The sequence below is a fragment of the Rhinopithecus roxellana genome, chromosome 10 (assembly GCF_007565055.1).
Source record: "Rhinopithecus roxellana isolate Shanxi Qingling chromosome 10, ASM756505v1, whole genome shotgun sequence".
Taxonomy (NCBI): domain Eukaryota; kingdom Metazoa; phylum Chordata; class Mammalia; order Primates; family Cercopithecidae; genus Rhinopithecus; species Rhinopithecus roxellana.
In genome coordinates, this window is record NC_044558.1 from 23,388,400 (window position 1) to 23,402,791 (window position 14,392).

Sequence of the window (14,392 nt, forward strand, 5' to 3'; positions counted from 1 at the left end):
AATGGAGAGAATCCCGAATCGTTGACGCACACATGTGAGTGAGTAAGGGGTAAAAGAAGCCTTTTTCAATGAAGAAGGGAATAACAAATATGTGATTGCAAGATGGGAATGAGTAACAAAGCTGACAACTTCAAAATATTCTTTCTTTGATGAATTTAAATGATAGAGACCTGATTTGACCTTCAAAGTGAAAGGTTATGCCAAATTTCCTGTATATGGAAAATCTGCATTTGCCTAACCAAGACTTGAATAGGTAGGAAGTAAGTAGGTGCTTTAAATGAGATGACCAACAGGCAGAACAGACAAGTGGAAACTTCAGGCTAGGGGAAACGCTGGCAACTGCTTCTTTGATATGTGGCTCCAAATTGGGTGATTGGGTATAAACATGGTCATCTTTGGCACCTAAGTTCTCTAGCTTAGTTGTCCACTTAATTTTATACCCCACAAGCAAAACTACAGCTTTGAGATATAAAATAGAATTTTAAAACTTCAAATTGATATTTTTTCAAGAGAAAGAAAAAACCCTCAGGTTAAGAACTTCTGTTTCTATTTTAAAGTCCTGATATTATCAACAATTAACTTGGACCAAATTTTAAAAGATTAAATTACCCCAATTAAAAATCGGATTGGAACAACTATTGGGTATCTGCCTAAAGGAAAAGAAGTCACTATGTCAAAAAGACACCTGTACACACATGTTTATCGCAGCACGATTCATAATTGCAAAGATATGGAATCAACCTAAGTGCCTATCAACCGATGAGTGGATAAAAAATGTGACACACACACACACACACACACACACACACACACACACACACACCATGGAGTACTACTCAGGCATAAAAAAGAAGGAAATAATGTATTTTGCAGCAACTTAGATGGAACTGGGGGCTATTATTCTAAGTAACATAAGTCAGGAATGGAAAAGCAAATACCACATGTACTTTTTTTTTTTTTTGAGATGGAATCTCGCTCTGTTGCCCAGGCTGGAGTGCAGTGGTGTGATCTCAGCTCACCACAACCCCCACTTCCCAGGTTCAAGCGATTCTCCTGCCTCAGCCTCCCAAGTAGCTGGGACTGCAGGTGTGCACCACCATACCCAGCTAATTTTTGTATTTTTAGTACAGACAGGGTTTCACTATGTTGGCTGGGCTGGTCTTGAACTCCTGACCTCGTGATCCACCCACCTCTGCCTCCCAAATTATATTTTTCTTTAAAGTTTACATTCCCTCTATCTGAATAATCCTGCTGACTCCTAAACATACTTTAACATTTCCATGACACATATTTTTAAGAGAAGGCACTATCTCTACATCATGATATTGCAAATTAACAGCTCTATTTTTTTTAAAACTGGCAAACGACTTTTGTCTCAAACTTTGATTCCCAATCATACTGAAATATTAAATAACACTATTTGAGTTAGTAAAGTGCTATTTTGCCAAAGAGCTCAACCTGATCTTTTCTACTGACATTGTTTCTGTGAGGTAGGTAGGAACTTAGTGCTGTGTACCATTGTTAGAGGAGATTAGGGGTCAATTCAAGGGTATACAACTTGTCAACAGTAAAACAGACATTGACAGACAACTTGTGTGGCTTTTCCCACACTGGTGTTTTTATCATTCAAAATAACTAAGAGTAGCAGATTATGTAATTTATGTGACAATGGATTAACATTTTACTCTTATTTAGTTTTATCCAAAAATTTAGAAATTAAGATAAATTATTTTTAGTTAATAATATTACATTGCTTTCTTAAGAATTCTATCAGGCATTCTCATATGTTTATAAAACTAAAATATTGATAGTTCTAAATGTCACAAAAATATACTTTGTCTAAAGGAAAATGAACAAGAACAGAAACATCAAGTTTCTCATTAAGAACACATGGTCCTGGCTAACACGATGAAACCCCGTCTCTACTAAAAAAATACAAAAAACTAGCCAGGCGAGGTGGCGGGCGCCTGTAGTCCCAGCTACTCCAGAGGCTGAGGCAGGAGAATGGTGTGAACCCGGGAGGCGGAGCTTGCAGTGAGCTGAGATCAGGCCACTGCACTCCAGCCCGGGCAACAGAGCAAGACTCCGTCTCAAAAAAAAACAAAAAAAAAGAACACATGGCGTAACTCCCTGGCAATCAGATAAGACAAAAAGTTAAGTGACCTGACTTTGACTTCCAAAACTGAAGCACTTTACGCACATGTGCATTTACAATTATTAAACAAATAACCATAGTTCAAAACATATTCATGTAAAACAAACAATATATCTTTCTACTTATTAAAACATTGTAGAAAGACTCCCAAAAATTTGATATTTGTTTACAAATATAGTGATTTAAAAATAACATATATCCACATAAGAAATATACGAATATATAATTTATTTTTATTTTTTATTTTTATTTATTTATTTATTTATTTTGAGACAGGGCCCCATCACCCAGGCTGGAGTACAGTCACATAATCACAGCTCACTGCAGCCTCGACCTCCTGGCTCAAGCAATCTTCCCATCTCAGCCTCCTAAGTAGCTGGGACTACAGACACACACCACCATGCCCGGCTAATTCTTGTAATTTTTTGTAGAGATGGAGTTTCGTCACATTGCCCAGGTTTATGTAGTCAATTTAAATGTTATATAAATCTCTCTCTCTTTCTTTTTTTCAGAGACAAGATTTCACTTTGTTACCCAGGCTGGAGTGCAGTGGTGTAATCATAGCTCACTGCAGCCTCAAAATCCTGGGCTCAAGCTATCCTCCCACCTCAGCTTCCCTAGTAACTGGGACTATAAGTATGTGGCAACATGCCTAGCTATGATTGATTGATTGATTGATTGATTGATTGATTGATAGAGATGAGGTCTAACTATATTCCCAGGATGGACTTAAAACTCCTGGCCTCAAGCAATCTTCCTGCCTCAGCCTCCCAAATGTTGGGATTACAAGTGTGAGCCACCATGCCCAGCCATTTTTTTTTTTTTATTTCTTAACATTGTTAGTTAGCAACCTCTAAATGTACAGGGTGTGATTACCTAAATAACACGTATCAGAAAATAAGCATAAAATTATTTAATCATAAAAACATTTGTATGTATCTAAATGTTTCTCTTATGTTTCTAAAAAAAAATGGAAAAGCTTAAAAAAGAACTTTTAAACAGCATCTAATGTGGAAACTGTACAAAAAATAAGCTATTGATGAAATCCTATTAACCAATCTCTTAGCTGGGAACATAGCAAAATAAACAGCTAAGCAACTTTGAGACTGCTACTTAAAAATTTTAAAACACGGAACAAAGCATTTTTTGAGTCCAGACATTAAAAAAAAACATAGTGTTTGCCTATATAATTTAGCTCTTTAACTGGATAAATATACTAACATTTCAAAATTTCTATGTATCTTTAATCAATATGTATCTTTAAGTTTAATTGATTGCAAATTAGTTGACATTCAAAAGTTCAACTTAATAGCATTAAGTGCAGTCATCTAACTCCATGGAGCTTAACCATTTTGAAGAATATTCTTGGATCATCAAATCCATAAGTACCTACATCAAGTATATGTTAGTACCAAGCTAATGGGAGTTCATAATTTATAGTCTGGGACATGATAAGCCAGGATTGGGGGTAGCATGATTCACTTGAGTGTCTTGAGACATATCCAAACCCAGGGCAATAAACGGAAAATTATGAAGACAAGCTCAGGTAGAGTGTACAACAAAACCCAAGTTGATAGATCAGAAACTGGGCGTGCAGATAAAAATAAAGACAGTATCAGCAGCCAAAGTCCAGAAACTCTAGAAAACAAGCCAAAAGGCACAAGAATTAATGAACAGCACCAAGAAGACTTTGATCATTGGGTCCATGGTCTTTCGCAGACAGAATACTTATTGATTACTACCTTCCTGATCCAGAATCAGTTTGCAGGTTAGTATATGCCCTGGGTTGATGGGGAAATAAAAAGCAAAGATCCAGACAACACAGACCTGTTACCTCATTGCTCCCTAAGAATGGTGTATGTGGTAGGAGGGAAAAAAGCTCCTTTCAAGATGAATTATGATTTCAGCAATCTTCCAAACTTATATGCTAGCACCAAGGCATGGAAAATATTTTCAGTAATACCCAAATTTAAGAATATACTGTTGACAATCAAATACATGTGCCTATATGTGTATTAGACTTTCAGCGTCTATGTAGTTATAATTTTCACAATTACAGCTTCATTGAAATAAAGGAAAGAGAGGGAAATCTCAATGCCAAAATTCTAAACTCCAGAGTAACATCAATTAATGATGTAGTAAGTGAAGATAGTCCAGACTTTGTTTTAACAAAAACTTATCCCCCAAACATTCATGATACAACACACACACACAAAGAAAACCTGATCCAATTATCTTAGAAAACATATAAAACTGAAACATCATTTAAGGGCATCTAGTATTAGAGCTGCTTCACAAACGAGTCCCATTGCTCTTGCCACTCTGATCTGAGAAGTTCAATTCAATGTGGTTGAAAGCAGGATTATCAGTTCCACCATCTTCCACTGGATGCGATTTATAGCTTAAAACATGCTTCTTCTAAAAGAAAATGTTAACATGGTGATTGGGGGAAAAAAGAAGCTCTTCATTCATGTAATTCTAAATAATTGTTTCTACTATTTTTATTTCTCTACATCATCTTTCTAATCTACTGAGGGAGAGAAATATAGAACAGGTATACTTCCTCAGAGGGTAGATATTCAACAGATACAGGTTATCAGAAGATAGATATAAAATGGCCCATCAGACAATAGATAAACAACAGATTTACGTTATCAGAGGATAGACAGATATACAGAGAGCTATAACAGATATAGGTTATCAGCGGATAGATAGATATAGAGAGATATACAACAGATAAAGGTTATCAGAGGATAGACAGATTTTTGGAGAGATACAATAGATATAGATTATCAGAGGATAGACAGATTTAGAGAAATATACAACAGGTATAGCTCATCAGAGAACAGAGGGATATACAACAGTTACAGGTTATCAGAGGATAGAGAGATATACAACAGATACAGATTATCAAAGGAAAGAGGATATACAACAGATATAGCTCATCAGAGGATAGACAGATAAACAATAGGTATAGTGTATCAGAGGATATGGAGCTATAAAACAGATATAGATCATCACAGGATAGAGAGCTGTCCAACATATATAGATCATCAGATTATATAGGGTCTATACCTTCCTTGTCCATCACTTTTCAAGAAAGAGGCTGAGGACTAACTAGTGTTCTATCCAGGTAATAAAGGCCAGTTTCCTAACTCATGGTAAATGAAAGCCAACTCACTTTCTTAAAAATATCAAAATTGGATAAAAAGTCCTCTTTGGTTAGTATATATCTGGGGTCTAAGTTCTGTTTTCTTCCTCCTGCAAAAAAAAAAAAGTACATGACTTACGTTGTTAAAAAGGACACCAGTAACTGCACAGAGACATTCCATTACACAGGCATTTAACTTGTACACATTCAACTCCATACATTCATAAAACACAAAGAGAAAGGGAAACTTAAAAATGCTGATCACTTAGCCCACAATTCCCCTTCCCTTAGTCAGCCCTGGGTCTTGAAAGCCTCTCACTATAATAAATATGAGTCTTGATATATATATATATATCACATATATGTATGTGAGATAGAGCAAAAAATGCAAGCCAACTGCTTCATCTGGTACTCAACTAGAGAAACAGTCATCTGGCCCAATGCTGGTAGGGAAACTGGTTTAAAAGCACCCTCCATGCCATCAGTAAAATATCAAACCATCTGCCTCTGCTTCAGACAGTGGAGCTGCTTTTCCCCCACTTTCGTGGCTACAAATATACATGTCTATGAAGAAATGCAGGAAATTCTGAACTGCTGAATAAATTATTTAAATGAAAATCAGTATGCTGACTGATGTTTGATCCAAATCCTCTTCCTTAAGGTTTTCTTCACAAAAAAAAAAAAAAAAAAAAAAAATCTATTCTGCTTTGGCATTTTTTGTGGATCAACGAGGATGCTTTTAAAAATTGTGTACCTCAAAGAGTGGTCCTCAAACTACCCTTACTCAAATCACTCAGAGAATGTACATAAAATGCAGATTCCCAGACTCTAGCCTGGACTGACCAAATTAGGACCTCTGCGGGTAGGACCCCTGAAGCCTGATTTTTATAAAATTTCCAAGAGGATCCTTATGCCCTCTAAAGTTTAAGAACCACTACTTTAGTACAAATACTAGACTTTTAATTTTGGGAACCTCTGCTGTTCTGGAGATAGAATCAATTTTAAATGAATTCATGCAATGTTATTGAGTACCTGCTGTGTGCTGGAGATGCTGCGAGGTGCTAGAGAAACAGAGAAACAAAACAATCACTGTGCCCACAATTTGTGATTTCACTGAGGAAATGATTTGCCCCCATTTTCCTGATGAAAACATAGCCTTCTGTATAGTGAAAGTCAGGGGAGTGCTGAAACGCCAACCAAGTCTGCAAGGCCTGTACTCTTATGGGAGTTTTAGTAGACTACAATAGGTTTTAAAATCTGTTTCCCAAGGAACATCAAAACCGTGTGCTGCTTGACAGTTTTCAAGGTACTCACTGCTTCTGTGAAGTAGGAATAAGTTATTTGTGAAGTTAATGAAGTCAAAGTGTCTTTTATTACTGGACCCCAGTCACTGAGGTAGAGCGTTACTTTTTGAAACAAAAGATATAGCTGTATATGGTTTTTCAGAATCAAAGCATTTAAAAGAAAAAAAGGAGTACTCAAAGGAGGTACTCTGGTACTCCACTTTCTTTTAAAAACTGAGCTAAATAAGGACCAAAGGGCAAATAGTACAGGGAGACTGGTTAGGTGTATTCCAGATCTGAAAAACTGAATGACTTCTGGGAAAAGATGAAAATCTGTCTAAAGACCGGGCATGGTGGCTCATGCCTGTAATCCCAGCACTTTGGAGGCTGAGGCAGATCACCTGAGGTCAGGAGTTTGAGACCAGCCTGGTCAATATGGTGAAACTCCATCTCTACTAAAAATACAAAAATTAGCCAGGCATGGTGGTGCGTGCCTGTAGTCCCAGCTACTTGGGAAGCTGAGGCCAGAGAATCCCTTGAACACAGGAAGCAGAGTTTCCAGTGAGCCGAGATCGCACCACTGCACTCCAGCCAGGGCAAAAGAGTGAGACTCCATCTCAACAATAACAACAAAAAAATCTGTCTTAAAATATATCAAACTGGACCAAAAAAATTAATAAACCTACCGTGCTGGGAATATTATTTTTGAGAAAGAGCACAGTCCTTTTGGAAAAGAAAGAGAATATTTTCCAACAACTGTTTGAGAAATAATGAATAGCAACAAATTTTATAATTATAAATACAAGTGTCACAGAAGTTTGAGAGACGGTGCTATCCCAGTACCAAAAAAACATAAAATGATAGCAGGATTCTGTAAAGTGGCACAGTCCTGGCAACTTTGTAGCATGGAGCAAACAAAGACATCAGACATCCTTGAACACAGTGTATGATTTCTGACTAGTTGAAACACACGTTGAAGGAGGCAGTGCACCCTTCCCCTGGCATGGCTGCTATGGATGCATATGTGTGAGGGGATGTAGGGAGTCAGGGAGCCCAGCACGTTTCACCAACTCCACACTACCCCGGCCCCAGCACTGTGATCTCTCACCTGGGTTACTGCAATAGCCTCTTCCCTGCCCTCGTTCCCCTACAGACTATTCTCAAAACTGGATCAGAGCACTCCTTTGAGAATTATTGGAAAAGTAAGTGAAAAAATATCCCACATAGTAGACCTAAAAGACACAGAGATGAAAAATAAGAGAGAAAAAAACGAGAAAATTAGAGGAACTGTCCATGATTCTGATTCAAATGTTTGACTAATAGGAGTTCCCAGAGAAAGAACACAGAAAATTATTTTAAAAAAAATAAAAATAAAAAGGAAGAAAAGAAAAGAAAAAAGAAAATGTCCAGAACTGAAGGACATGGATCTTCAGATTGAACGAGCCTTACTGAAGGCCTAGGCCAAGGCAGTCACTGTGAAAATGGGACACATGCAAAGTGTCAGCTGGTAGCACGGCACTGTCACAACAGCAACATAGCAAGCTAGAAAAAAGTTCAGACATCCTCTCAGAAAAAAGAAAAGTTCTTTTCAGCCCTAGGAATTTCTACTCAAACAATCAATCAAGCATAAGATAGATTAAATAATTTTTTTCAGACACACAAAGTTTCCAAAACCTCTTCTTTTGTCTACTCATTCTTGAGAATATGCTATAGGATGTGTTCCATTCAATTAAGGGAGTAAATGAGAATGAGAAATAATGAATATAGGCAGTAGAAAACCCAACACAGGAACAGGGGCCAAGAGAATTCACAGAATGAGGACAAAATGGAGTTTCAAGATAACCATTCTATAGCAATCCCAGAGAGCCAATTTATATACTATGTGTATCAATTTGATTTTTAAAAATAAACATACTTTTCAAAAAAATGATAAACATCTGAAAAAAAAGCCTCCACACTGTTTAGATATCATCTGTCTATGCTTCCTTACAGTTTACAAAGAATGAATACGGGACAATGTAAAGATCATAGCATATTGGGTTATTGTAAAAATATGTGTAAAATCCCTAACACCATAGTAGCTACAAAGTTGTTTTCAAGCATCTTATTTTTGTCTTACAGCAACCTGTGAGATGGGCAGGTCAATTATTACTGTCCTCATTTTACACATAAGAAAGCTGAAGCTCAGTGTAGCTACATGACTTGCCCAAGTTCATGCAGGCCCTAAAGGGCAGAACCAAGATTCAAATAGAAATGAGTCTTCTGCTTTCTAGTCTAGGCCTTCAGATTTCCCATGAGTAAAACAGAAGAAATAATTAAACTAGCTATCAATAGGATCATAGTAAAATAACATAAAAAGCTATAAAACAGATACAGTAAAAACTAATATAGAGGTAAATACAACAATACTAATGTTTAGATAGTTACCTGTTGGTAAACTGACAAGTATCCCCACTAATAATGTTACCAAAGTTCCAACAGTGCTGAAGTACAGATATGATAAAGAATACCAGTTATCCATCAGTGGAGTCCTAAGAGAGCAAAAGCACAACTGTAAGATTTCATGTAATGCCACTAGCAACTACCAGTATATACCAGTGATTCTCATGGCAAGGTCAAAATACAATATTCAATAATGTTTTTAATGTCATAACCTGCTGTCCTAATTTTATCATATCGGATCAGGAATTGAAAGTGAAATTTCACTTTGGCCATATACTAAAATACTTGAAGGCCATGTTTATTCATTCAATTCTGCATGATGTCCCAGGCACTGCTCTTGTGATTGGACAGTCAGCCATAAGTAAGGTAGATAAACCATTTGACCCAGCAATCCCATTACTGGATATATAGCCAAAAGAAAATAATGGTTCTACCAAAAAGACACATGCACTTATATGTTCATCGCAGCACTATTCACAATAGCAAAGACATGGAATCAGCCTAGGTGCCCATCAGTGGTGGACTGGACAAAGAAAATGTGGTACATTTCAACTTTGGTGAATCTGACAATTATGTGTCTTGGAGTTGCTCTTCTTGAGGACTATCTTTGTGATGTTCTCTGTATTTCCTGAATTTGAATGTTGGCCTGCCTTGCTAGGTTGGGGAAGTTCTGGATAATATCCTGCAAAGTGTTTTCCAACTTGGTTCCATTCTCCCTGTCACTTTCAGGTACATCAATCAGATGTAGATTTGGTCTTTTCACATAGTCCCATATTTCTTAGAGGCTTTGCTCATTTCTTTTTACTCTTTTTTTTTTTCTCTAAACTTCTCTTCTCGCTTCATTTCATTCATTTGATCTTCAATCACTGAAACCCTTTCTTGCAGTTGATTGAATTGGTTACTAAAGCTTGTGCATTTGTCACATAGTTCTCGTGCCATGGTTTTCAGCTCTATCAGGTCATTTAAGGACTTCTCTTCATTGGTTATTCTAGTTAGCCATTCATCTAATCTTTTTTCAAGGTTTTTAGCTTCTTTGCAATGGGTTCAAACTTCTTCCTTTAGCGCAGAGAAGTTTGATCGTCTGAAGCCTTCTCTCAAATCGTCAAAGTCATTCTCCATCCAGCTTTGTTTGTTAACAAGGATACCCAGGAATTGAACTCACCTCTGCACCAAGCAGACCCAATAGACATCTACAGAACTCTCTACCCCAAATCAACAGAATATACATTCTTCTCAGCACCACATTGCACTTATTCCAAAATTGACCACGTAGTTGGAAGTAAAGAACTCCGCAGCAAATGTAAAAGAACAGAAATGATAACAAACTGTCTCTCAGACCACAGAGCAATCAAACTAGAATTTAGGATTAAGAAACTCACTCAATGTAATCCCAGCACTTTGGGAGGCTGAGACGGGCGAATCACGAGGTCAGGAGATTGAGACCATCCTGGCTAATATGATGAAACCCCGTCTCTACTAAAAAATACAAAAAACTAGCCCAGTGAGGTGGCGGGCACCTGTAGTCCCAGCTACTCGGGAGGCTGAGGCAGGAGAATGGCGTAAAACCTGGGAGGTGGAGCTTGCAGTGAGCTGAGATCCGGCCACTGCACTCCAGCCTGGGCGACACAGCAAGACTCTGTCGAAAACAAAACAAAACAAAACAAAACAAAAAGAAACTCACTCGAAACTGCTCAACTACATGGAAACTGAACAACCTGCTCCGGAATGACAACTGGGTATATAACGAAATGAAGGCAGAAATAAAGATGTTCTTTGAAACCAAAGAGAACAAACATACAACATACCAGAATCTCTGGGACACATTTAAAGCAGTGTGTAAAGGGAAATTTATAGCACTAAATGCCCACAAGAGAAAGCAGGAAAGATCTAAAATTGACACCCTAACATCACAATTAAAAGACCTAGAGAAGCAAGAGCAAACACATTCAAAAGCTAGCAGAAGGCAAGACGTAACTAAGATCAGAGCAGAACTGAAGGAGATAGAGACAAAAAACCCTTCAAAAAATCAGTGAGTCCAAGAGCTGGTTTTTTGAAAAGATCAACAAAATTGATAATCCACTAACAAGACTAATAAAGAAGAAAAGAGAGAAGAATCAAATAGACGCAATAAAAAATGATAAAGGGGATATCATCACCGACCCCACAGAAATACAAACTACCATCAGAGAATAGTATAAACAACTCTATGCAAATAAACTAGAAAATCTAGAAGAAATGGATAAACTCCTGGACACATACACTCTCCCAAGACTAAACCAGGAAGAAGTTGAATCCCTGAACAGACCAATAACAGGCTCTGAAACTGAGGCAATAATTAATAGCCTACCAACCAAAAAAAGCCCAGGCCAGATGGATTCACAGCCGAATTCTACCAGAAGTACAGGGAGCAGCTGGTACCATTCCTTCTGAAACTATTCCAATCAATAGAAAAAGAGGGAATCCTTCTTAACTCATTTTATGAGGCCAACATCATCCTGACACCAAAGCCTGGCAGAGACACAACAAAAAAAGAGGATTTTAGACCAATATCCCAATATCCCTGATGAACATCGATGCAAAAATCCTCAATAAAATATTGGCAAATCAAATCCAGCAGCACATCAAAAAGCTTATTCCACCATGATCAAGTGGGCTTCATCCCTGGGATGCAAGGCTGGTTCAACATACGTAAATCAATAAACATAATCCAGCATATAAACAGAACCAAAGACAAAAACAACGTGATTATCTCAATAGATGCAGAAAAGGCCTTTGACAAAGTTCAACAGCCCTTCACGCTAAAAACTCTCAATAAATTCGGTATTGATGGACCGTATCTCAAAATAATAAGAGCTATTTATGACAAACTCACAGCCAATATCATACTGAATGGGCAAAAACTGGAAGCATTCCCTTTGAAAACTGGCACAAGACAGGGATGCCCTCTCTCATCACTCCTATTCAATATAGTGTTGGAAGTTCTGGCCAGGGCAATAAGGCAGGAGAAAGAAATAAAGGGTATTCAATTAGGAAAAGAGGAAGTCAAATTGTCCCTGTTTGCAGATGACATGATTGTATATTTAGAAAACCCCATCGTCTCAGTCCAAAATCTCCTTAAGCTGATAAGCAACTTCAGCAAAGTCTCAGGATACAAAATCAATGTGCAAAAATCACAAGCATTCTTATACACCAGTAACAGACAGAGAGCCAAATCATGAGTGAACCCCCATTCACAATTGCTTCAAATAGAATAGAATACCTAGGAATCCAACTTACAAGGAATGGGAAGGACCCTTTCAAGGAGAACTACAAACCACTGCTCAACGAAATAAAAGAGGACACAAACAAATGGAAGAATATTCTGTGCTCATAGATAGGAAAAATAAGTATTGTGAAAACGGCCATACTACCCAAGATAATTTATAGATTCAATGCCATCCCCATTAAGCTACCAATGACTTTCTTCACAGAATTGGGAAAAACTACTTTAAAGTTCATATGGAACCAAAAAAGAGCCTACATTGCCAAGACAATCCTAAGCCAAAAGAACAAAGCTGGAGGCATCACGCTACCTGACTTCAAATTATACTACAAGGCTACAGTAACCAAAACAGCATGGTACTGGTACCAAAACAGAGATATAGACCAATGGAACAGAACACAGCCCTCAGAAATAATACCACACATCTACAACCATCTGATCTTTGACAAACCTGACAAAAACAAGCAATGGGGAAAGGATTCCCTATTTAATAAATGGTGCTGGGAAAATTGGCTAGTCATATGTAGAAAGTTGAAACTGGATCCCTTTCTTACACCTTATACAAAAATTAATTCAAGATGGATTAGAAACTTAAATGTTAGACCTAAAACCATAAAAACCCTAGAAGAAAACCTAGGCAATACGATTCAGGATATAGGCATGGGCAAGGACTTCATGTCTAAAACACCAAAAGCAATGGCAACAAAAGCCAAAATTGTCAATTGGGATCTAATTAAACTAAAGAGCTTCTGCACGGCAAAAGAAACTACTATCAGAGTCAACAGGCAACCTACGGAATGGGAGAAAATTTTTGCAATCTACTCATCTGACAAAGGGCTAATATCCAGAACTTACAAAGAACTCAAACAAATTTACAAGAAAAAAACAAACAACCCCATCAAAAAGTGGGCAAAGGATAGGAACAGACACTTCTCAAAAGAAGACATTTATGCAGCCAACAGACACATGAAAAAATGCTCATCATCATTCGCCATCAAAGAAATGCAAATCAAAGCCACAATGAGATACTATCTCACACCAGTTAGAATGGTAATCATTAAAAAGTCAGGAAACAACAGGTGCTGGAGAGGATGTGGAGAAATAGGAACACTTTTACACTGTTGGTGGGACTGTAAACTAGTTCAACCATTGTGGAAGACAGTGTGGTGATTCCTCAAGGATCTAGAACTAGAAATACCATTTGACCCAGTCATCCCATTACTGGCTATATACCCAAAGGATTATAAATCATGCTGCTATAAAGACACATGCACACGTATGTTTACTGCGGCACTACTCACAATAACAAAGACTTGGAACCAACCCAAATGTCCATCAATGACAGACTGGATTAAGAAAATGTGGCACATATACACCATGAAATACTATGCAGCCATAAAAAAGGATGAGTTTGTGTCCTTTGTAGGGACATGGATGAAGCTGGAAACCATCATTCTCAGCAAACTGTCGCAAGAACAGAAAACCAAACACCACACGTTCTCACTCATAGGTGGGAACTGAACAATGAGAACATTTGGACACAGAAAGGGGAACATCACACACAGGGGCCTGTCATAGGATGGGAGGAGGGGGGAGGGATAGCATCAGGAGATCTACCTAATGTAAATGACAAGTTAATGGGTGCAGCACACCAACATGGCACATGTATACATATGTAACAAACCTGCACATTGTGCACATGTACCCAAGAACTTAAAGTCTAATAAAAAAAGAAAGGGTAAAAAAATAAAAATAAATAAAAATTAAAGAAAAAAGAAAATGTGGTTCATATACACCATGGAATACCATGCAGCCATAAAAAAAGAACAAAATCATGTCCTTTTCAGCAACATGGATGCAGCTGGAGGCCATTATCCTAAGCAAATTAATGCAGGCATAGAAAACCATAAACCATATGTTCTCACTTATAAGTAGGAGCTAAACATTGGGTACTTACGGACACAAAGAAGGGAACAATAGACACTGGGGATGACTAGAGGTTGAAGGGAGAGAGACAAGAGTTTACCCCAGTAAGAAACCTGCACAGGTATCTAAATAAAAGTTGAAATTATTTTTTAAACATAAGGTAGATAAGATTC

The 14,392-nt window shown here is 37.6% G+C and overlaps 1 protein-coding gene across 1 annotated transcript in view; it reads right to left on the minus strand.

Moving 5' to 3' along the window:
* Window positions 1-2,664: 2,664 nt before the first annotated feature.
* Window positions 2,665-14,392, minus strand: part of SLC5A8 (solute carrier family 5 member 8) — a 64,997-nt gene continuing 53,269 nt past the window's right edge. The window contains exons 13-15 of the mRNA XM_010357206.2: window positions 9,017-9,120; window positions 5,337-5,416; window positions 2,665-4,573 (exon numbers count right to left, since the gene is read on the minus strand). Of these exons, the coding sequence (XP_010355508.1) occupies window positions 4,448-4,573; window positions 5,337-5,416; window positions 9,017-9,120 (310 nt within the window). The 3' untranslated portion in view covers window positions 2,665-4,447. The remainder of the gene's footprint in view (window positions 4,574-5,336; window positions 5,417-9,016; window positions 9,121-14,392) is intronic.